The sequence below is a fragment of the Kogia breviceps genome, chromosome 1 (genome assembly GCF_026419965.1).
Source record: "Kogia breviceps isolate mKogBre1 chromosome 1, mKogBre1 haplotype 1, whole genome shotgun sequence".
Classification (NCBI taxonomy): domain Eukaryota; kingdom Metazoa; phylum Chordata; class Mammalia; order Artiodactyla; family Physeteridae; genus Kogia; species Kogia breviceps.
Window position 1 is genome coordinate 113794215 of NC_081310.1, and position 23363 is coordinate 113817577.

The following is a 23363-nucleotide window of genomic DNA, read 5'->3' on the forward strand; positions in this document are numbered from 1 at the left end:
GTGAAAGCTCAACTACCCTGAGGTAACTACCAGCATTAACAATAATGACTATTTCTAAAGATTGTTCTTTCTTTAAACTGAGAATTCCTTGACAAAATTTGCAAGTAAATATAAAAATAATGAACCTTCCTTCCCCTAAGTATTACCTCTTCCCCTCTTGATCTTGACAGATTCCCTGAAGAATCTCCAAGAGGTGGCTTAATGACCGAATGTTCCAATGAGCTGTGTGAATAGAAATTCAAGTACAGTTTACTCTGAATATCAAAACAGAAACTAATTTGTCCTTTCAATCTCGAATATTTATTTTTTTTGCAAATGACACCCACTGACTCCAGTCATAGTTACTCTCTGGAGCCATTTATTAAGAGGCTCTGGACTCCATAAAACAAAGCATAGTTAGTTGTAAGGAAGGAATGAGAAGCCATTCTAGAAAAGAGATTAAGTCAAAGTTCACAAATTTTATAGTCAGATGTCAACTACCTTTTCCCTGCTTAGTTCCAGAATCCTGGTTGCTATGCTTAAATCCTAACCCAGGCAGGAACCTGCATTGCTCTTTAGAAAAATTATCTGGCCCATGAGAAAAGACTAACAGAAACTGGACAGTTCAGGGTCCCACAGTAAAACAATGTTTCCATTTAATCACTTTTTGGTGAGGCCAACAGGTAAACACATGCATCCATACATGTGGCCCTTCCTTCCAATCAGCTTTTTAAAAAAATGCCTCACTCCCAATAGTCAAATGCTTGAAGAAAGCCTCCTAAATAAAAAACAGAGACTAGGGTCTTCCCTGGTGGTGCAGTGGTTAGGACTCCATGCTTCCACTGCGGGGGCATGGGTTCCACCCCTGGTCGGGGAACTACGATCCTGCAAACCATGAAATGCAGCCTAAAACAAAACAAAACAAAACAAAAACGAAGAGTAAAATAAACAAGAAAGGAATTTGGAAGAGGGAAGACAATTAAGGAAACAAAAACTACAAAAATATAATTAAATTCCTAAGAAATATAAGGAGAAATAATGAATCCAGGAAACAAGAAAAATATCTATTAAAAAATATAAGGAAAATTAGAGAATAAGAAAGAGCTTAGAAAATAAAAATGATACCAGAAAAAATTAATCAATAAAAAATGGAGATAAGAAAATTGCTACATAAATGTTTTCAATATTCTAGCATTTAAGTTTCCAGCTTAAAAGAGACCACGAAGTATCCAGCAAAATGAAGTAAAATAGACCTACTCTGATGTGTATCATCATGGAGTTTTAGAACATCAGGGAAGACAAAGTCCTAAAAAATCCCAGAGTGGAAAAAGCAGTAGTCCTCATACAAAGGATCATATCACAATGGCATCAGACTTTTCAATATGTATGTGAGCATGTAGCAATGACTCTGAAACTCTGAGAAATTTCCATTCTAGAATTCTATGCTCAGCTATACTAACAAGTCAAATGCGAAACATTTAGACATGCAAGATCTCAGAAACTTCTACTCTGATGTACCCCTTTTCAGAAAACTACATGAGATCCTAAAACAGGGGATCCAATACAGGGAACAGGGAAAGGAAACTCCCAGGAGAATGGTGAAGGAAAGTCCCAGGACTCTCTAGGCCTGAATAAAATGACTTAGAAGCAATGAATATAAAGTGAACTGGGAGTGATCTTGGAGGGGTATCTCCTGGGGGTGGAGGGGGAAATGGAAAGAGAAAGTCCCTAATATTTTTTACTGTAATGAGGAGTTTTATGATTTTACAGTTCTGTCACAGCATCTGCAGATAGTTTAGTACCAAGAAAACTAAGCATGTATACACATACACATACACATGCACACCAAAAATGAGGCAATTACTCCCCCCATGAAAAACAAAAAGTTTTGTGAAAGGAAATATATTCATATTATATGACTCCGTTGTAAATAACATTTACATGGCCATAGTAATGTTAACACTGAATACCGATTTAAACAAAAATTGATGTATATTAGAAGAAGGTGTAGACAAAATTAATGTGTTGTGGGTAAGGTATGGTAGCTAAATCTAATTGGCAGGGAATCAAGGATAATAAAAACAGCAATACAAGCAGATTATTCAGAAATGTGGAGATACATAGCAAAAGAAACAGCTAACTAGGTTGAAAATGGCAGCCTACTGGAAACAGAAGTCATGGACAAAGATGGGTAAGAGAGGGGATTCTGTTTTGTTTTAAGCTTTAAAGTGCTATTTGTCCTTTTAAACCATGTATGTATAATACTTTGATAAAAATAAAAACCAATTTTAAAATTTGAGTTCTAGTTTGGAGGGTACACAAAACAAGTGTTATGGAAACTGTAATAAAGAAGCAAATATTAGATAAACTTATATTCTTAAGTATAAAACTAGAGTTTTTGATACTAAATGTATAAAGCTAATTCCTGTAAACATCCAAATGTCAAAAGCAAGTTATGCATTTTAAAAGGAACTACTCCCAAAGGTGTTTAATGTTATAATAGAAGAAGAAAATGCTCAACTATTCCCATTGCATAAATTAACACTTGTCTACTGATAACAAGATGAAAATTTTTCTCTGACTACTGAAAACATAAATATGCAAGAAGTCTCAATTGCTGTAACTACCAGAGCTGCCAAGACTGTTTTGCTGCAATCATTCCACCATGTCAGAAAACATCTTCTTGTGCCCTGGATGTCTGTGAATTAAAAGATTATTTGTTGAAAGGTACCAATGGCAAGGGAAAAAACTGGGGAGAAGATAAAGCCAAAAACTGTATGATCTCTGAGTAAGATGGCTTATAAAAAAATAGAATTGCCTTGGTGGTGGTAAGAAAGCAAAAAGAGAAATAGGAGAACAAAGACTATTAAGAGACTCAGAAGTTAGCAGAAGAGAATATAGATAAATGAAGACAGATCAGAAAAAAAAATTTGGTAGGTAATGAACTGTAAAAACTTTCATTTGTAAGGCTCCAAAGAGAAGTTCAACTTTCCAAGTTTATTTATTAGTATGAAGTTAACATTTCCAGGTCTAACAAAGTAAAGCACTTACATTTGGTTTCCACAAGAAGGTGATTCCTCAAGAAAAGGTATGTGATTTATTGATCCAGGATTACTAGGAGTGCTTGTGTGAATATCTGAAGCATCATGTGTTAATCTCTGATTAGAGTCTTGGGATGGTGTAGAAAAACTAGTGATGGAAGAATTATTAGATCCATTGCCTTTGTTCCCATTACATTGCTGGCTGAGCGCTGGTACCTCATTGCCAAGGCTATCCATTCCAATATTTAATTCACCTAGCTTTTGAATGGACCTATAAAATAAAACAATGTAATTATATTAAAATAAAAACTTAGTCATATTCCTAACATATAGAAGACTGAAAATTTGAGAGGGTAAATACATGCACATATAACATATAATATATGACAAGTTTAGTACTAAAAATTACCATCATCAGTTTAAGACATAATCAAGAAACTGAAAGAAGATCCAAATTTTCCTATAGTATACCACTGTAAAGGAGATAGGCATAATGGGTATCATTGATTTTTTTAAAGCACCTTTTACCATAAAAAACAGAAAATAAAAATCTGTTTCTTCTCCAGTATAACTTTGGTTCAATTTTCAACATGAAAATTAATTTCCCAAAATAATAAAAATATCACCACTATCAAATTTCTCACCAACAAAACAAAACAAGCCAATTTCATTTCATCTTTCTAGTAATGTCATATCAACTAAGAAATGGATGACTAGAGCAGGTCATGATGGGACAAAGTCAAGTAGCATCCCTATTATCCACACATTCACTCATTCATTCATTTATTCATTCTACCAAAACTATTTGCCAGGCTCTGACTTAGGCACTAGTGAGGTAAAACAGGGAGCAAAACAAGGTGGCCTTGGGGTCTTTCCCTCACCACAAGTCTCCCTATGTCAGGGTAGCCTGACTCCTTATGCTGGACTCAGGGCTCCAAAGGGCACAGAGGAAGCTGCCAGGCTCTCTTAAGATTTAGACCAGAACTGGCCCAGAATCACTTTCTCCAGCCTAGATTTATTATGAGAGAGGACTACATAAGGGATGTAACTACCAAGGGGTATTGTGGCTTACTGTATTTTCTAATTTATCTACATTAAACATTAGTGTTCATGTGTGTGCTTGTGCATGCGTGCATGTGTATGTTTAGGGCTTAAAAAGACTTTAAAAGAGCAGTTTAATATTATTAAAGGAATTGGCAGCCATTACTAAATATTTATCAGTTAAAATGTTTAACGAGACAGTACTTCTAATCTTCTATGAAACACTAATCCTGTGAAATGCTCCCCATAAAAAAAGAGCCTGAGGTCAAATAAATGTGGGAAATGCTAAGTATAAAGAATCTAAAATGCAAATATCATATTGATTCTCTCGAAGTGGGGAGGATGCGGAAGGGGCAGAATATGCCTATAATAAGTGCCAATTATTAGTAACAGAAACAAAATATCAAGAGGTATAAAGTAGTGATACAGTACTGTTAATAATAATCCTATTATGCTTTAGTTGATTTTTTTCAGTAAGTTCTATTATAGAATATGACTCTTATTTCTCTGCCTCTTTCTATGCCTCTGGGAAGGAAGAAACAAAATTTAATTCTGGAAACTGCTCTGCTGCTAGAATGATTTGGAAGACTAAATCATTAAGGGGAAAAAAGTATATTTTAATTTCTAGATTCTATCTCTATTCAATTTGTCCTTGGTATTAGTCAGGTACTTTAATGTCCTGGTACAGGCTCAGATATATAAAGTCTAGAAAAAAAGGATTGAACTATTAATTTAAAGAGTTAGAAAGCAGAATAGATAAGAAAAGGTTAAGACAACAACAGAAGGCTTCCCTGGTGGCACAGTGGTTAAGAATCCGCCTGCCAATGCAGGGGACACAGGTTCAAGCCCTGGTCCAGGAAGATCCCACATGCCATGGAGCAACTAAGCCCGTGCACCACAACTACTGAGCTTGCGCTCTAGAGCCCGCAAGCCACTACTACTGAGTCCTCATGCCACAACTACTGAAGCTCACGTGCCTAGAGCCCATGCTCCACAACAAGAGAAGCCACCGCAAAGAGAAGCCTGTGCACCATAACGAAGAGTAGCCTCCACTCACAGCAACTAGAGAAAGCCTGGGCACAGCAACGAAAACCCAATGCAGCCAAAAAAAAAAAAAAAAAAAAAAAAAGACAGCAACAGAGAATTTATATGAAACTAATTTATGGAAACTTAAGATAAACACCCATTCATATTTATTTATAATAGACCTGGTTATCCTATGGATTTTTATAACATACTTACCTTTAGTACAATTTAAAATTCTAATCTCTAAATAAATTGAGAACAGTTGTTAAATAATAAATATGCTCTAAACTGAACCTAAATTATAAGAAATAATTTGAATTCTATTTATAATTGTCTTTAAAGGAAGAATAAAACATATTGAATAGTTTAACTTTTTTCTGAGAAAGGACATCTTACTACTACCAGAATCACAGAACCTTGCCACTTCATGTTCTGACTTAATGCTAGGTATCTGCTTTCACTGAAAAATAAAACAGTCAGGAAGTCAAACTGCAACCATGACTTTTACTGATATGAAGACGACATCTAAGAACTAGAAGTAGCAATTCATCAAATTAGGATAATTCTCATAAACCACTGACTTGATCAGAGGTGATAAGAAAATGACCCTCAAACTGAATGTTCAGAGGCCTACCTAGACTCTATAGATTACCACTATACAAGTTCCTCGTGTGAAGGTTTGAAGACAAGATCAGTTTCAGGCTCACTGACTTGCATAACATGCAGAGTGTCAAGCAGATTACTTCCAATATTACTGAACCAAGTAAAGACAGTCACCAGTCACCACTGCATTGCCATATTATAATCATGATGATAGCCAACATTTATGGCATACCTCCTATATGCTAGAAATTATTCTAAGTAATTTTTTATATATGTTAATTCAATCTTCCAACAACCCTTGCTCATTTAAATATACATATTCAGGCTTCCCTGGTGGTGCAGTGGTTAGGAATCCGCCTGCCAATGCAGGGGACACGGGTTCGAGCCCTGGTCCAGGAAGATCCCACATGCCGTGGAGCAACTAAGCCCATGCACCACAACTACTGAGCCTGTGCTCTCGAGCCCACTAGTCACAACTACTGAGCCCATGTGCCACAGCTACTGAAGCCCACGCTTCTAGAGCCCATGCTCCGCAACAAGAGAATCCACCGCAATGAGAAGCCCGCGCACTGCAATGAAGAGTAACCCTGGCTCACCGCAATGAAGACCCAACGTGGCCAAAAATAAATAAATAAATAAATTTTTATAAATAAATAAACAAACAAACATATTCTGGTTTACTGATTTCTAAAAAAAAAATGTTACCATATATTTACCTCCTATAGTTAAAAATAATATAAGTTCATACTGTCTTGGCAGAAATTATAAGAAAGAATCATTTTAATATACTGAATTCAATAGAATCTGAAAGTTTAAGCTCTCAAAATAACAATAAAAATAACAGGTAACACTTAATATAGTGCTTACTCTATGCCAGGTACTGTTTTAAGCACTTTACATGGATTAACGCATTGAATCTTCATGGCAACCCTGTGAAATAGATGAGGAAACAAGCAAATAGAAGGTAGTAACTTCCCCTAGGTCCTCAGCTACCCTGGGACAGAGCTGGATCCAGAAGTAGCCTACTTCCAGGCTGTGTGCTGAAACCACCACTCTCATTGCTCCCTTTGCTTAGATGTGAAAGGCCATTTAAAGGGAAGAAGGACAAAACTAGATGAGCCCTCAGAATGCTGTGACTGGAAGAGATTAAGTAACTCCACACTACTTGAAACACTTAAAAAGCCTTAAAATTTCAAACTATACACGGCAAGTAGCAGTTACCACATGCTCTTAATAGCTTTTAAATAATTCCTTATATTTAAGAAAAGACCAACCTATTGAGGAATTGTTCAGTAAGATTCTGCTGCTGATCAGGACCATCCTCCTGATTCACACCTCCTTCAAGCAGCATCTGTTGGTATATCTGTCGCTGTTGCTCCTTCTGTTCTAAATGCTGTTGATAGCGTAATCTTTGCCTATAATATTCTTGAAATTGTTCTGTTGAATCTCGAAGCTTAAAAATATTAGAAAAAATAATATATTTGAGCAGACTACAACTGAATATGTCACCACTCAAGAGTAACTTCTATAAGTGCTGAATAAAACATACAGATAGCTATAAATAACAATCAGAAAATACTTAATATATTGGCTCTTTGAAAAATAACAGTATCCAGGAGTCTTAACAGTCAAGTAGATCAGATCAGTTAATTTGCTGAATTCCACAGCAAGAGACTGACCAAAATGAATGGTCATCCTGGATCCCTAACACCAAATAAAAATACAAGTTACAGTTGTCACAAGGGAGATATAGATAGAAAATACAAATGTAGATAAAGACAAACACAAATCTATCTATATTACTAGAAAAAAAATACTTACTGAGGGACTACATTAATATTTAATAAGCACAATATTAATCTTATCCAACAAAATTTAAGCATGTAAGAGGCTTAATAAGTTACTCTGGAGGGAAGCTTATAAAATTTCCCTCAAAAACAATACTTTAATTCAAACAGCCTTTCACAAGAAAGTAGAATAAATGGGTGTTAAACTTAGCAGTCTCAACATTCCTTCCTCACTCTTCTAGAAGCCAACTTAAAGGACTTAGATATCATAGTGAATTCAAATATTGGCAAAGAAAGACTCCTGACAAGCTGGAGTCTGGTCACATTACACAGGTCACGTGAACTGGAACAAATCAGTCATCTCTAAACTTCGCCAACACTGATAATAAGCTTATCTAAGAGTCTTGTACCGCTAACTAAAGCTAAAACTGTCTCCCTTTTCCAGAAAATAGTAATAGTCCCCTTTTACTTCATAACTTATAGCAATAACTCTGAGACAAAATTATCTGTATGTCCTTTAAAGAAAATTTGTGTGGTAAAATAAATACAAATATTGTAATTTTAACCATTTTTCAGTGTACAATTCAGTGGCATTAGATTCATAGTGTTGTACAACCATCACTATTATCTATTTCCAAAAATTTTCATCACCCCAAACAGAAATTCCATAATCATTAAGCAATAACTCCCCATTTCCCTCTCCTCCTAACCCCTGCTAACTTCTACTCTGTGTCTCTATAAATTTGCCTATCCTAGATATTACATATAAATGGAATCGTACAATATTTGTCCTTTTGTGCCTGGCTTATTTCACTTAACACGATGTTTTAAAGGTTCATCCAAGTTGTAGGATATCAATCCTTTTTATGGCTGAATAATATCCCATTGTATGGATATATCACTTTTGTTTATCCATTAACCTGTGGATGGACACGGGTTATTTCTACCTTTTGGCAACTATAAATAATGCTGCTATGAACATGGATGTACAGATATCTGTTTGAGTCCTTGCTTTCAATGCCTTTGGGTATATACCTAGAAGTGAAATGACTGGGTCATACAGTAATTCTACATTTCGCTTTTTGAGGTACCATGAAACCACAGCAACAGCACCATTTTACCTACCAACCAGCAATGTATGAGGGCTCAAATTTCTCTATTTCCTCATCAACACGTGTTATTTTCCATTGCTTTGATTTTAGCCATTTTAGTAGTTGTGAAGTTATATTTCATTGTGGTTTTGATTTACGTTTCCCTAATGACAAGTGATGTTAGGCATCTTCTTCATGTACTTATTGGCCATTTATAGACATTTAGCCAATTTGCAGAAATATCTATTCAAGTCTTTTTTAGATTGGATTTTTTTGTTGTTGAGTTGTAGTAGTTCTTTACGTATTCTAGATATTAAACTCTTGCCAGATAAATGATTTACAAATATTTTTCCCATTCTGTAGGCTGTCCTTTCACTTTCTTGATAATGTCCTTTGATGCACAAAAGGTTTTTTTAAAAAATATTTATTTATTTATTTTGGCTGCCCTGGGTCTTAGTTGTGGCATGTGGGATCTTTAATTGCAGCATGAGGGCTCTTAGTTGCAGCATGCAGACTTCTTAATTGCAGCACATGTGTGGGATCTAGTTCCCCGACCAGGGATCGAACCCGGGCCCCTTGCAGTGGGAGCATGGAGTCTTACCCACTGGACCACCAGGGAAATCCAAAAGTTTTTAATTTTGATGAAGTCCAATTTATCAATTTTTACATTTGTTGCTTAAGCTTTGGTATCGTATGTAAGAACACATTACAAAATCTAAGGTTGTGAAGATTTATCCCTTTGTTTTCTTCTAAGAATTTTATACTTTTAGGTCTTATACTTAAGTTGTTGATCTATTTTTAGTTAATTTTTATATATGGTGTGAGGTAGAGGTCCAACTTCATTCTTTTGCATGTGGAAATCCAGTTGATCTAGCATTATCTGTTGAAAAGACTATTTTTTCCCCCACTGAATGGACTTGGCACCCTTGCCAATAATCAGTTGGCCATAGATATACGGAATTATTTCTGGTCTCTCAATTTATTCCATTGGTCTATATGTCTATCCTTATACAAGTACCACACAGTTTGGATTACTGTAGCTTTGTAGTAAGTTTTGAAATTATGAAGTGTGACTCCTACAACTTTGTTCTTCCTTTTTCAAAATTGTTTTGGCTATTCAAGGTACCTTGCAATTCCATGTGAATTTGAGTATTGGCTTTTCCATTACTGCAAAAGAGGCGGTGGAATTTTTATAGGAATTGTATGGAATCTGTAAATAATACTGGGGTAGTACTGACATCTTAACAGTATTAAATCTTGCGATCCATTAACACAGAACGTCTTCAATTATTTAGACATTCTTTAACTTCTTTCAGCAATATTTTGTAGATTTTAGCATACAAGTCTTTCAACTCCTTAATTTATTCCCAGATATTTTATCCTTCTATATGCTGTTGTAAATGAAATCGCTTTCTTAATTTCCTTTTCTGATTGTTCATTGTTAGTGTATAGAAACACAACTGATTTTTATCTGTTGATCTTGTACCCTGCAACTCTGCTGAACCTGTTTATAAGTTCTAGTAGCTGTCTTGTTAATTATTCATGATTATACATATAATATTCATGTCATTTGTGAATAGAGATAGCTTTACTTCTTCCTTTCCAATTTATTTCTTTTTCTGGTCTAACTGCTCTGGCTAGAACTTCTAATAAATGTTGAATAGCAGCAGTGAAAGCAGGCATCCTTATCTTTGTTCCTGATCTTAGAGAGAAAGCTTTTAGTCATTAACTTTTTTTTTTAAGATGTTGGGGGTAGGAGTTTATTAATTAATTTATTTATTTTTGCTGTGTTGGGTCTTCATTTCTGTGTGAGGGCTTTCTCTAGTTATGGCAAGTGGCGGCCACTCTTCATTGCGGTGCGCGGGCCTCTCACTATCACGGCCTCTCTTGTTGCGGAGCACAGGCTCCGACGCGCAGGCTCAGTAGTTGTGGCTCACGGGCCTAGTTGCTCCGCGGCATGTGGATCCTCCCAGACCAGGGCTTGAACCCGTGTCCCCTGCATTAGCAGGCAGATTCTCAACCACTGTACCACCAGGGAAGCCCCAGACATTAACTACTGAGTATGATGTTAGGTTGGGTTTTACATAAATGATCTTCACCATGCTGAGGAAGGTCCATTCTATTCTTAGTTCTCTGAGAGCTTTTATCAGCAAAGTGTTTGATTTTGTCAAATGTCTTTTCTGCATCAATTGAGATGATTGCATGTTGTTTCTTTTTTTCCTTCATTCTATGAATGTGATGTATATTAAACTGATTGATTGTTTTTTTATGTTAAACCACCTTGCATCCTGCAATCAATCCACTTGGTCAGAATGAATAATCCTTTTAATATGCTGATGGATTTGGTTTACCAGTTTTTTGTTGATTTTTGCTTCTATGTTTGTAAGAGGTAATGGTCTGTAATTTTCTTTTCTTGTAATATTTTCACTTGGTTTTGCTATCAGGGTAATGCTGGCCTCACAGAATGAGTTAGGAAGTGTTTCCTCCTCATATCTTTTGGAAAATTTTGAAGATTGTTAACGCTTCCTAAGTGTTTGTAGGATTCACCAGTAAAGCCATCTGATCTCAATCTTTTCTTTGTTGAGAAGTTTTTTGATTACTGATTCAATCTCTTTACTCATTAGAGATCTGTTGAGATTTTCTATTTCTTTCTGAGTCAGTTTAGTAATTTGTGTTTCTAAGGAATTTGTCCATTTCATCTAAGTTCTTTAATTTGTTGGCTTACAACTGGTCACAGTATTCTCTTATAATCTTTTTCATTATGGTAAGGTTGATAGTTTTATTTTTTATTTTAGTTATTTGTGTTTTCTTTTTCTTTGTCAGTCTAGCTAAGGGCTTGTCAGTTTTATTGATCTTTTCAAAGAACCAACTTTTGGTTCTGTTGATTCCCTCTGTTGTTTTTCTTTTCTCTATTTTATTTCTCTCTCTTCTAATCTTTATTATTTCCTTCCTTCTGTTAGCTTTGGGTCTAGCTTGCTCTTCCTTTTCCTAGCTCTTCAAGGAATAAAATTAGGTTATTGATTTGAGATCTTTCTTCTTTTTTAATGTAAGCATTTGCAGCTATAAATTTCTCCCTGAGCACTGCTTTTGCTGCATTCCGTAATTTTGTTGTATATTTGGTATGTTGTACTCATTTTCATTAGTCTCTAAGTATTTTCTAATTTCCCTTGTGATTTCTTCTTTGATCCAGTGGTTGTTTAAGAGTGTGTTGATTAATTTTTACAAATTTTGGATTTTAAAATTTTCCTTCTGTTATCAATTTCTAGCTTCATTCCACTGTGGTCAGAGGAGATACTTTACATGATTTCAAATCTTTTAAAAGTTACTGAGACTTGTTTTGCGTCCTAACACATGGTCTATCCTGAAGAACATTGCTCGTGCACTGGAGAAGAATGTGTATTCTACTATTGTTGAGTGTTCTATAGATGTCTATTATGTCCAGTTGGTTTACAGTGTTGTTCAAGTCCTCTATATCTTTACTGATCTTCTGTTAAATGTTCTATCCATTACTGCAAGTGGGGTATTGATGTCTCCAACTATTATTGCAGAACTGTCTATTTCTCCCTTCAGCTCTGCCAATGTTTGCCTCATATACCTGTTTTGTGCATATCCATATGTACTTTTAAGAATAATTTTTCTACTTCATTCTAAATATTTAGTCAAAACCAAAAAAACTTATTCAACTTATTAAACCTACCTAATCACCCCTTATAAGTGGGAGAATATATATAAGATAAAATTTACACCCTATTTCACAGTACAATTTCCTTCCCAAAGCACCACAGAAAAATAATCTGGAACTCTAAAGGCTTAGATAAAGTATTATTCTACATTATAAATGTCACAATTTCTTGCTCATTAAATCTAATTAGCAAAATACAGAGCATGTATCTTAAAAATACAAGCTGTCCACAATTTAATGCAAGTTCAATTACATGAGTGCTCAAACATGTAGGAGCAATGTCAACTGTGATATTTTAAATTGTTAATAAATCCATCCATTAAAAATGCTGCAAAATATACAGTGATAACTAAAAATACTATAAATTCTTAAGGAAGAGGGGAGAAAATGATCTAATAAATAAGAAAATCTAGATATTCTCTCTCCTACTCTCAAGTATCAGAAAATTCTTTTTAAATTCTATCCAAGCAAATAGTATTACTTCTTACAAAGAGAATAACTCTAAAAGATTCGAGGTGTAGTAAATATTACCTCATTTTTTTCTTGCTTAGCTGGTCCTGAATTCTGTGCTCCATTTGCAGGCTCTTTTTCTGAAAGTGAACTCTGGCCCAGGATTTCACTGCTGATAGGCCGCTGTGCCTCAACAGGTGTATCACTTCAAGGCAAAAAACAAAAAGAAAGAGGTAGGGGTAAAGAAAAACATACTGTAGTTAGAGAAATTTTAATTTAAAAAGTGAATATTTAGCCTAAGTGTTTATTAAATGCACAAAAACAGATTTTTAAATTTTACTTTCTTAAGTACACTATGTAAGGGATTTTTAAAAATAGAATGTGCTTATAATGGAAGAGCACTGGATTATTAAGCAAGGAGGGTAGGGGTTCCCATCTAAAATAATGTGTGTGGCCTTGGGAAAATCACTTACATTCTCTGTGGCTCAGCTTCACCTACAAATTATTAGGTTAGATGACCTAATGCCTACATTCCCTTAAAGAACTCTTAATCTGTTATTTTGTTATCCAAACATCAATTTTCTTTCCTCTAATATATTTCAATAAAATTTTAAGAATAGTTGAGATTTTATTAAAAGGCTTTCTTTGATTTATTCGCACTTAACACAAAAGCTAAACATACCTCTTTCAAATTAAAAACAACTTTTATACTAATTATTTTTATTTGTGTAAAATTTATTTTATTTTTGGCTGCATTGAGTCTTTGTTGCTGCGCGCAATCTTTCTCTAGTCGTGGCGAGCGGGGGCTGCTCTTCGTTGTAGCGTGTGGGCTTCTCATTGCAGTGGCTTCTCTTGTTGCGGAGCACAGGCTCTAGGTGCGCAGGCTTCAGTAGTTGTGGCTCGTAGGCTCTAGAGTGCAGGCTCAGTAGTTGTGGTGCACTGGCTTAGTTGCTCCACGGCATGTAGGATCTTCCCAGACCAGGGCTTGAACCGTGTCCCTTGCATTGGCAGGCAGATTCTTAACCACTGCACCACCAGGGAAGTCCCCAAATGTATACTAATTAGTAAGCTTGATGTCTTATGTCAGGTTGTTCCTAACAGTCTTCTAAAATACTAGCAATTTCTACTTTTCATAGTTATGCTGTTCAAAGTTTTTAATAACTAAGATTATCCAAAGATGACAAATACCACATTCATGTAGATTACCTATCAGTAAAAGGCACCATAGGAACAAGTACAAAAGTAAAGTGATTTTTGTCTTCAATGAATTTGATTAGGAGATGACTTCCTAATGGCCGCTGCAGGAAGAGGTATGTAAGACATATCAAAATATAGGTCTAGGGTTTAGGAAAGCAGAGCTAGACAGTCATCTTCACAAAGGCACCATTAGTTAGGAGCCTAGTAGTCTTAAGTACCTAAACATACATACACACACATGCACCCTGAGGAGGAAGTAGAAAGACCTGGGAAGAGTTTTCAGCTACCAGACTGTGCTGTAAGCTGCTAATGACCATAGGAAGCCCCATCTTAGCCCATAAGTTAGAATTTTTAAGAGTTATTACTGTATAGAGATAGAATAAAACAACCTTTATAAAGTAACATTTGATTTAATTCTGCAATTTATACAGCACTTCCACGTGCATTATCTCATTTAACTTGCACAATAACCTGCAAAATAGGTTAAAACTCCCATTTCACACATGAGGAAACAGACTCAATAAAGTCATTTTCCCAAAAATACACAGTAAATAAAGCTAGGACTTGAATCCAGGTCTTCAGACTCCAAATCCAATGCTGGCACATGTCTGAGAATAGATCTTTTTTCCTGCCATTTAATTTTGAGACCATTATATTGTATAGTCACAGCTTGTGTATTTCAACTGATTTTTATTCCTTTTTTATTTTGAGTTGGTTTCTGTTCGAGTGAAAAGATATCCTTCAAAATACCACAGACTCCTGGGCTTCCCTGGTAGCACAGTGGTTGAGAGTCCACCTGCCAATGCAGGGGACACGGGTTTGTGCCCCGGTCTGGGAAGATCCCACATGCCACAGAGCGGCTAGGCCCGTGAGCCCTGGCCGCTGAGCCTGCGCGTCCAGAGCGTGTGCTCCGCAACAGGAGAGGCCACGACAGTGAGAGGCCCGCGTACCGCAAAAAAACAAACAAACAAACAAAAAAACAAAAACCACACACTCTTTTATAAACTTTTCTTCTGTGTTTTATCTTCTTCTTCACCATAGTAACTCAATCATATCCTGGGGATGCAGCACAGTGCTAGCACAGAGTACACAATCAAATATTTTTAAATGAATACTGACTTCAAATTACCACAAGTAGGAGTCTCTTTATGTTGCATTTTTTATGGTGTATTTTAACATAATTGATCTGAGCTTTCCAATATTTTTAAATTACACCTAAAATATTCTTTAAAACCAGGTAAACTTTTTTCCAAAGTAAATTTTTATACTTTATCCACAGCACAATAGCTCTCCCATAGTATGTTATTAGTAGCCCTTTTGACACATTGTACTTTCCAAGGGTATGCACCCTGAACAAGGGAAATTTATATTTATTAAGCACTAAGCATATGTTTACCACTCTGCAAGTCTACACTTTATTTTATAGAGGAGGTCATTGAGGCTCAGAGAGATTAAGTAACCATCCCAAGATCACACAGCTAGAAAATGGCAAGGCTACAGTTCAAACCCAAGTCTGACTCCAAAGACCATGTTCTATTCATTGCTCTACACTGCTTTGTCTCATAAGTTTTCCAATTTCAGAGACATGACAGATGTTTTCTGGGTTATTACTACTGCTCAGCTAATAACACATATATTACTTACCTTTTGACATGTCACATTTTACCCCACTGCTTATTCTATCATGGTCTAATAACTTATATTCCACTTCTTTCCAACTTTATTCAGTCATTCCTCAATTTATATACTTTCTTTACATAGGGAATAGCACATGTAGAGTCAAATTTGGCTGGATTTTTGTGTGTCTTTTTTCTTTATAAAGACAATCCCACTGGTGCACAATTCAAAACATGCTATTCATCGTATCGACCAAGAAGATCCTATTCATCTCATGTACTCAGAAGAATATCAGCAGTTCCCCCAGAATTGAAGCCCAGCATTCCAGAAAATGAGAATTTTCTCTAAGGGGATCAGAAAGTCCAAGAAAACTTTAAGATAGTCTCTACCAATGCTCAAAATTCTCTATTCCTTTAGGATTTAGATAATAGGATGCTCCTATATTAAATTATATTCATTCATTTTTATCACTAAATATCACCTTTATCTTTCAAATACAAAATACAGAGCAATAAGATGCCTTAAGAAGTCACCTTAGGCTTTGGGAAGTCCCTCACTTAACTGATCCCAGAATCCTCTCCTCTCTTTAAAGAACATTAAAGAAAATCACACCCACCCACCCCAACAATCTCACAGCAACTTAACAGAAAATGCTTCCATAAATATTTATCCTGTAATTCTTGTGCCTTAACCCTTAACTAAAGATCTCCTCCTGTTTTAATTAGAAATAGAACTTCCAAGTCCAGTGTTCCTTCTTCAATAAAGAATGCCTCCAACTATCCTATATGAATAGTAAAAGATTTAGGTTTAGTTTTTGTGCTTTTAATAAACTTATTGCAGTTGATAGTAATACTTCATAAAATCAAGTCTGAGTATAGGAAACCAGGATGTGTCCACAGTGGGTTTCCTGGAAAATGGAGGTAGGAAGTTTCCTAAGCCTTGAAATAAAGAACTGCTAATCAGGAAATTATTATTTCAAGCCAGGTTTGAAGGAAAAACTGAGTAGTAGTTTTAATACTTAATTTCCTCATGTATGTACATAAAGAATTACTAAAAAAAAAGATAAGTGGAAATAATCAGACATTTTTATATATACATGTTCAATACAGTAATATTTATAGGAAACAGTATACTCTCCTACAATAAGGAACTAGGTAAAATTATGATCCAGTCATACAATGGAATACTGCACACATTAATCACTGACCTCAATAAATGTTTAAAAATATGGGAAAAAGTCATGATTTATCAAGTGAAAAAAGCAAATTATATGAAAATATATATAGCACCTTCCCAATTTTTAAAAATGTATTCACAGGAAAAATGTTGGTCATCTAAGTGCAAGATTGTGTGGGATTTTAATTCTCTTATTGATACCCTTCTATATTTTCCAAAATTTCTTCAGTGCACATGTACTGCCTTTATAACCAGCAAAATGATAATATGGGATACAAAAATAAAGGTTTTCCCTGATAATTGTAACTATCAAAATTTTTAAATGCCTTATAAATAAAGTTTTAAAGACTAACTTACAACTAAATGAACTTGAACATTTAGAAAACACACACACAGGGCTTCCCTGGTGGCGCAGTGGTTGAGAATCTGCCTGCTAATGCAGGGGACACGGGTTCGAGCCCCGGTCTGGGAAGATCCCACATGCCGCGGAGCAACTGGGCCCGTGAGCCACAACTACTGAGCCTGTGCGTCTGGAGCCTGTGCTCCTGCAACAAGAGAGACTGCTATAGTGAGAGGCCCGCACACGGCGATGAAGAGTGGCCCCCGCTCGCCACAACTAGAGAAAGCCCTCGCACAGAAATGAAGACCCAACACAGCCAAAAATAAATAAATTAATTAATTAATTAATTTTAAAAAAAGAAAAAAAGAAAACACACACACACATCAATTAGATTATCTCACACTTGCAGAGATTTCCCAATTTTCATGAGCAAATACTTACCGTTCAGGGGATTCTTCATAAATACTGTGACATTCTGTATTCTCAAGCATGAGACTTCTACTGAGGTTTTGTACCCCTGGATAATGGAAGTTAGCAAAGGAGTGTGACATTGGAGAAGTTTTGTTCCCAAGGTCTGAAATTCTCTTATCGTGACTGGTTAGTCCACAAGTGAGGCCATCTAAAGCAGGATTCAGAGAGCGGGTCATATAGGCATCAGCTGATTGAGGCCTTCTCATTGGAGAGGATGGATAGGGAGAAAGTTTGCTGATAAGAGGAGTCAAAAGATCAGCATATGCAGCTTTTGTGGGTTTCAGAAGTTTGTCAACGTGAATATTAAGCATTTTCTGTTCAAAAGCACAAGAGAAGACCGAAGATGGGAGATTCTGAAGCCATGACAATAAACTGAGATCCAAATCATCACAACCATTACCACATAAGAGGTCGATGCCAAGTAGTACTTCACTTTCTGTAATTTCTTCTCCAGTTGCTTTACTTTGACAAAATTCTACACAGCATTCATAAAGTAGGCCCTTCATTACAAGCTGAAATAAACGATTGTTACTTGCTTTAAAACCAGCCTCACTTAGCTTCCTATCAGCAGGGATGAATTCTGCAACCATGACACAAGCCTCTTCAAAACAGTGAACTCGTGCAGTGCTGGGATTCCAGTCCTTAAATTCAGCATGATTGGTCAGACGAGGCAACGTCAAAAGCAAACAGAGCTTGCTGTAATCATCTTTAGAAGGACAGTACTCTTCTAGGGCATGTAAACATTGCACAGCTTCTTGCATGGTAAATTCCAGCTGTAAGAAAAACATAAGTGATTGCTATAAAGAGAGATACTATGAGATATGAAAATGATGAGAGTATTTTATTCAAATATAAAGACACTTTACAAATTTTCACAGACTGTTCAACTGCAAAAGGATAAACTCATGTCACAGAATACTCATATAATTGTGGGCTATTTAACAACTTTCAAATCAGGAACCAAAATGTTTTTTACTCCTAAAATAAAGATTTTAAAATTTGATTATTACCACATTAAACTTTTACCTATAAAAAAGTGTTGTAATTCACACTTAATACTATCATTTTCAAATGTATAATTTTTTAAGAGTAAGGATAATTAAGTTTTATAGCAATGAAACTGAAGCATGCCAAAATTCTATTATTTATTATAGCTTACTATCACTCCAGCTTACTCAAAAACCAAAAGAGCCATTCTCAAACTTACCTTAGGACAAATGTGTGTGAGGAAAGAAAGCAAATCAAGAAAGGGAACACCTACAGTTCATTTCTACAAAAACAGTGCAGAGACAGAACAAAAGGAAGCTTAGCTGAAAAACAAATTACAATAATTTGTATAGTGAATATTATCTTAGGATCATAAGCTTTTGATGTTGCATAGCACAGCTTCTATATCTTACCTGTGGGAAAAGTTAGGGTGCAGATTTAACCTAAGTAATTCAGTTGGTTAGTGACGAAGACAGAATAAAAATTCTTACTGACTAACATTCCAGTGTTCTTTCCACTTTTTTCTTTTTCTTTGGCCACAACATGCAGCACGCAGAATCTTAGTTCCCCGACCAGGGGTCAAACCCGTGCCCCCTGCAGTGGAAGCATGGAGTCTTAACCACTGGACTACCAGGGAAGTTCTTCTTCCCACTTTCAAACATCATTATCTGCAAACATTTCTCTATTATTTCAATGATTACTTACTGGCATTTAAAAGTTTCTTTGGTTTTGGATGCAACAATACTAATATTAAAACTTTAAAAGTATCTCTCTAATCAAAAAGAATTTAATATCATTAAATCTAAATTGTTGGGCTTCCCTGGTGGCACAGTGGTTGAGAGTCCGCCTGCCGATGCAGGGGACACGGGTTCGTGCCCTGGTCCGGGAAGATCCCACATGCCGCAGAGCGGCTGGGCCCGTGAGCCATGGCTGCTGGGCCTGCGCATCCGGAGCCTGTGCTCTGCAACAGGAGAGGCCACAACAGTGAGAGGCTCGCGTACCGCAAAAAAAAAAAAAAAATCTAAATTGTTATTAAAAATACACATTGTATTTAAAAAACACCTTTGGGGAATTCCTTGGCAGTCCAGTGGTTAGGGTTCTGTGCTTTCACTGCTGAGGGCCCAGGTTCAATCCCTGGTCAGGGAACTAAGATTCTACAAGCTGCACTGTGCAGCCAAAACAAAAAACAAAAAAAAAGACTTAAAAAACACACCTCTGGATCAAAGAAAGTACTGAAAAGACAAAAAGAGGAAGTAAACATAATCAACTTCTGGGATAAGAAAAGAAGCAATGATGTAGAGTCATCAAATCAAACATCTTTTGCTATCTATATCACCTTAAACAAGAGGGGAGCACACACTCTCCAACCAGACAGCCACTCATTTATCATCTTTGCCTAAATCACAGAACAAATTCAGAAGCACTACAGACTGAAAGTACTACATCTGCAAAAGAGCAGACCTTGTCCCACACCCGCTCATAAAAACTTTGAAAACTCATGACATTAATCTTTTGTTTTAGTGAATAGAATACTTATGACTGAAACAAGACTGTGGCGCAAACCTTTAGGAATAAAAATCTTACATGCTGGGGCTCATCTTCTGCTGACATTGCGTTGTTAACACATAAAGCTTCTAAAAACTTCTGCTTCAGGATAATATAACGAAACCTGTGAAAAATAGAATATGAAACATTAAAATGATTAAAATCTGAATTATAGCAATGTCAAAGACTAGAAATGAAATTCAAGTTCCTAAAGCAAAACAGGCCAAGTTTTTCTTATAGGACTAATTATTTCTTTAAAAAAAGACTTTAAAAAATTAATTTCCCAATGTCTCATAAATCAAATGTACTTATAAGTTACTGTAAGTACCTTTGCTTTCAGAAAATTCTTTAATTATTTTACAAAGCTGATCACATTGAAGCCATAATTAAAATAATTTTAGTAGCAAGTAATCACAATTTAATACGGAAAGGAAGGATTTCTATTTGCAATATTAATTCTAAGCAATCAAGTTTTCATGGAAGATGTCAAATTTCACCTAATACGAAATCAAAATCCTTTATATTCCAAATATTTTATTTCCCCAAATATGTCCTCTTTTCTTTTCAAACATGAGAAAGGTCTAATAAAAATAGAGCTGAAAGGACAGGAAGGAATGAACAACATTGCTAAAAAACCATAAGATAACTATAGACTTAAAACTTTTTAAAAGGGATTTTTCAGAGAGGGGAAGGGAGTGTCTACCTGACTTCTCTATGAATCAAAAAATGTTGAATGCCTTAAGCATTTTAAAGAAAAGTGTTGCTAAGGGCTGAAAGAAAATAATAATGAACTTCACAGTCATTCTTTCAACCACTGTTGTAACAGCAAATATGTGTCCAATAAAACAAAATCCCTGCCTTCAGGAAGAGGGTCATCTAATGGAAGCAACCCAAGTACCCGTCAACAGATGACTGGATTAAGAAGCTGTGGTTCAGAGTCCGCCTGCTGATGCAGGGGACACGGGTTCGTGCCCTGGTCCAGGAAGATCCCACATGCCGCGGAGAGGCTGGGCCCGTGAGCCATGGCCTGCACGTCTGAGCCTGCACGTCCGGAGCCTGTGCTCCACAATGGGAGAGGCCACAACAGTGAGAGGCCGGCATACCACACACACAAAAAAAGAAGCTGTGGTGCACTGCAGCAACATGGATGGACTTAGAGGTTGTCATACTGAGTGAAGTAAGTCAGACAGAAAAGGACAAATATCATATGATATTGCTTATATGTGGAATCTAGAAAGTGGTATAAATGAACTTATTTACAAAATAGAATTAGAGTTACAGATGTGGAAAACAAACTTATGGTTAACAGGGGGAAAGGGGAGGAGGGATAAATTGGGAGATTGGGATTGACATATACACACTACTCTATATGAAATAAATAACTAATAAAGACCTACTGTATAGCACAGGAAACTCTACTCAATACTCTGTAATGACCTACATGGGAAAAGAATCTAAAAAAGAGTGGATATATGTATAACTGAATCACTTTGCTGTACACCTGAAACACAACATTGTAAATCAACTATACTTCAATAAAAATTTTTTTAAGTCACACAAGGAAGCAGAAAAAGAATGAAATATTGCCATCTGCAAAAACATGGATGAACCTAGAGAATATTGTGCTTACTGAAATAAGTCAGACAAAGAAAGACAAATACTATATGATAACACTTACATGTAGAATCTAAAAAGTAATACAAATATATATACAAAACAGAAACAGACTCACAGACACAGAAAACAAACTTGTGGTTATCAAAACGGGGGGGTGATAAGTTAGGGGTATGAGATTAACAAAGGCAAACTACTACACATAAAATAGGTAAGCAACAAGGATTAACTGTATAGCACAGAGAATTATACCCAGTATCTTGTAATAACCTATAATGGAATATAATCTGAAAAAATACTGAAACACTATGATGTATACCTGAAGCTAACACAATATTATAAATCAACTATACTTCAATTTTTTTAAAAAAAGAAGAGGGTCATCTAATAAATTGCATGAAATATGTATAGAATTCAGCAAGATTTCAAAGGAGTATGAAACCAGGTCTACCAGAAATAGTGAGGGTCTTACAAGAACTGACTCTTGGAAGATGATCAAGAATGTGCTATGTAAAGGCAGGAGATGAAGTAAGAAACAGTATCCCAGATAAATGAAGAATGTATAATAGCAAAGAGGGGGCTTCCCTGGTAGCGCAGCGGTTGAGAATCCGCCTGCCGATGCAGGGCACATGGTGAATCGTGCCCTGGTCCAGGAAGATCCCACATGCCACAGAGCGGCTGGGCCCGTGAGCCATGGCCGCTGAGCCTGCGTATCCGGAGCCTGTGCTCCGCAACGGGAGAGGCCACATCAGTGAGAAGCCCATGTACCGCAAAAAAAAAAAAAAAAAAAAAAAAAAGCAAAGAGGTATCAAATAGCATGGTTTACGGAGAATCAGAAACTAATATGAGGTTCCACTTCTGAAAATGGTAGTGTAACTTGTACCTGGCTAACCTTTCTGCAAAGAACAATTAAACCCTAGATTAAATACAAAAAAATATTTGAAAGCACTGAAGAAAAAAAAAAGCTGGCATAACTAGAGGGAAGTCAATCCTTGAAAAAGGGAACTTTAGGGGGTGAGACTGAAGGGTATAAGGCCTTCCAGCTGAGGGCACTCCCCAGTCCACACAGTGTGAGCTAGAACTCAGGCAGAAAGCTGCAGTTTTACAGGCTTTGGAGAAGTCAGGCTTTTGAGAAGTTCAGCTGCCAGAACAGCTGAAAAGTGGTGGGCAGGGCAGGAGGATCCAAAAAAAGAGGAAACCACAATGAAAAATACACCAAAATCTACTGTATAAACTGTGCCTAAATCCTTGGTCATCCCTAAAACTGAAGATGCAAGGGAGACTTCAAAGAGCCCAGGGAAAGCAACAGACTGAAGGCTAAATAACTGAGCAGGGATTTCATCTGGTGTCCACTAGGTGAGGGACGGAGTTTGCATTCTGAAGTACAAAAAAGTAAACTCCCTGCATGAATAAAAATCAATACCTTCCAAAGGAAGATAACAGAAATCCAGAGTTTCAACAATGAATCCCAATGTGCAAAATACATTTAAAAATGACTAGATATGGGCTTCCCTGGTGGCACAGTGGTTGAGAGTCCACCTGCCGATGCAGGGGATACGGGTTCATGCCCCGGTCCAGGAAGATCCCACATGCCGCAGAGCGGCTAGGCCCGTGAGCCATGGCCACTGAGCCTGCACATCTGGAGCCTGCGCTCCACAACAGGAGAGGCCACAACGGTGAGAGGCCCGCGTACCACACACACACAAAAAAATAAAT

General features: G+C 36.4%; 1 protein-coding gene across 1 annotated transcript in view; it reads right to left on the reverse strand.

Annotated features, from left to right (window-relative positions):
- Positions 1 to 23363, reverse strand: part of WDR47 (WD repeat domain 47) — a 57819-nt gene that overhangs the window by 12066 nt on the left and 22390 nt on the right. Inside the window, exons 4-9 of the mRNA XM_059078581.2 lie at positions 20073 to 20157; positions 17472 to 18274; positions 12782 to 12905; positions 6965 to 7143; positions 3031 to 3291; positions 147 to 222 (exon numbers count right to left, since the gene is read on the reverse strand). Coding sequence (XP_058934564.1) covers positions 147 to 222; positions 3031 to 3291; positions 6965 to 7143; positions 12782 to 12905; positions 17472 to 18274; positions 20073 to 20157 — 1528 coding nt within the window. The remainder of the gene's footprint in view (positions 1 to 146; positions 223 to 3030; positions 3292 to 6964; positions 7144 to 12781; positions 12906 to 17471; positions 18275 to 20072; positions 20158 to 23363) is intronic.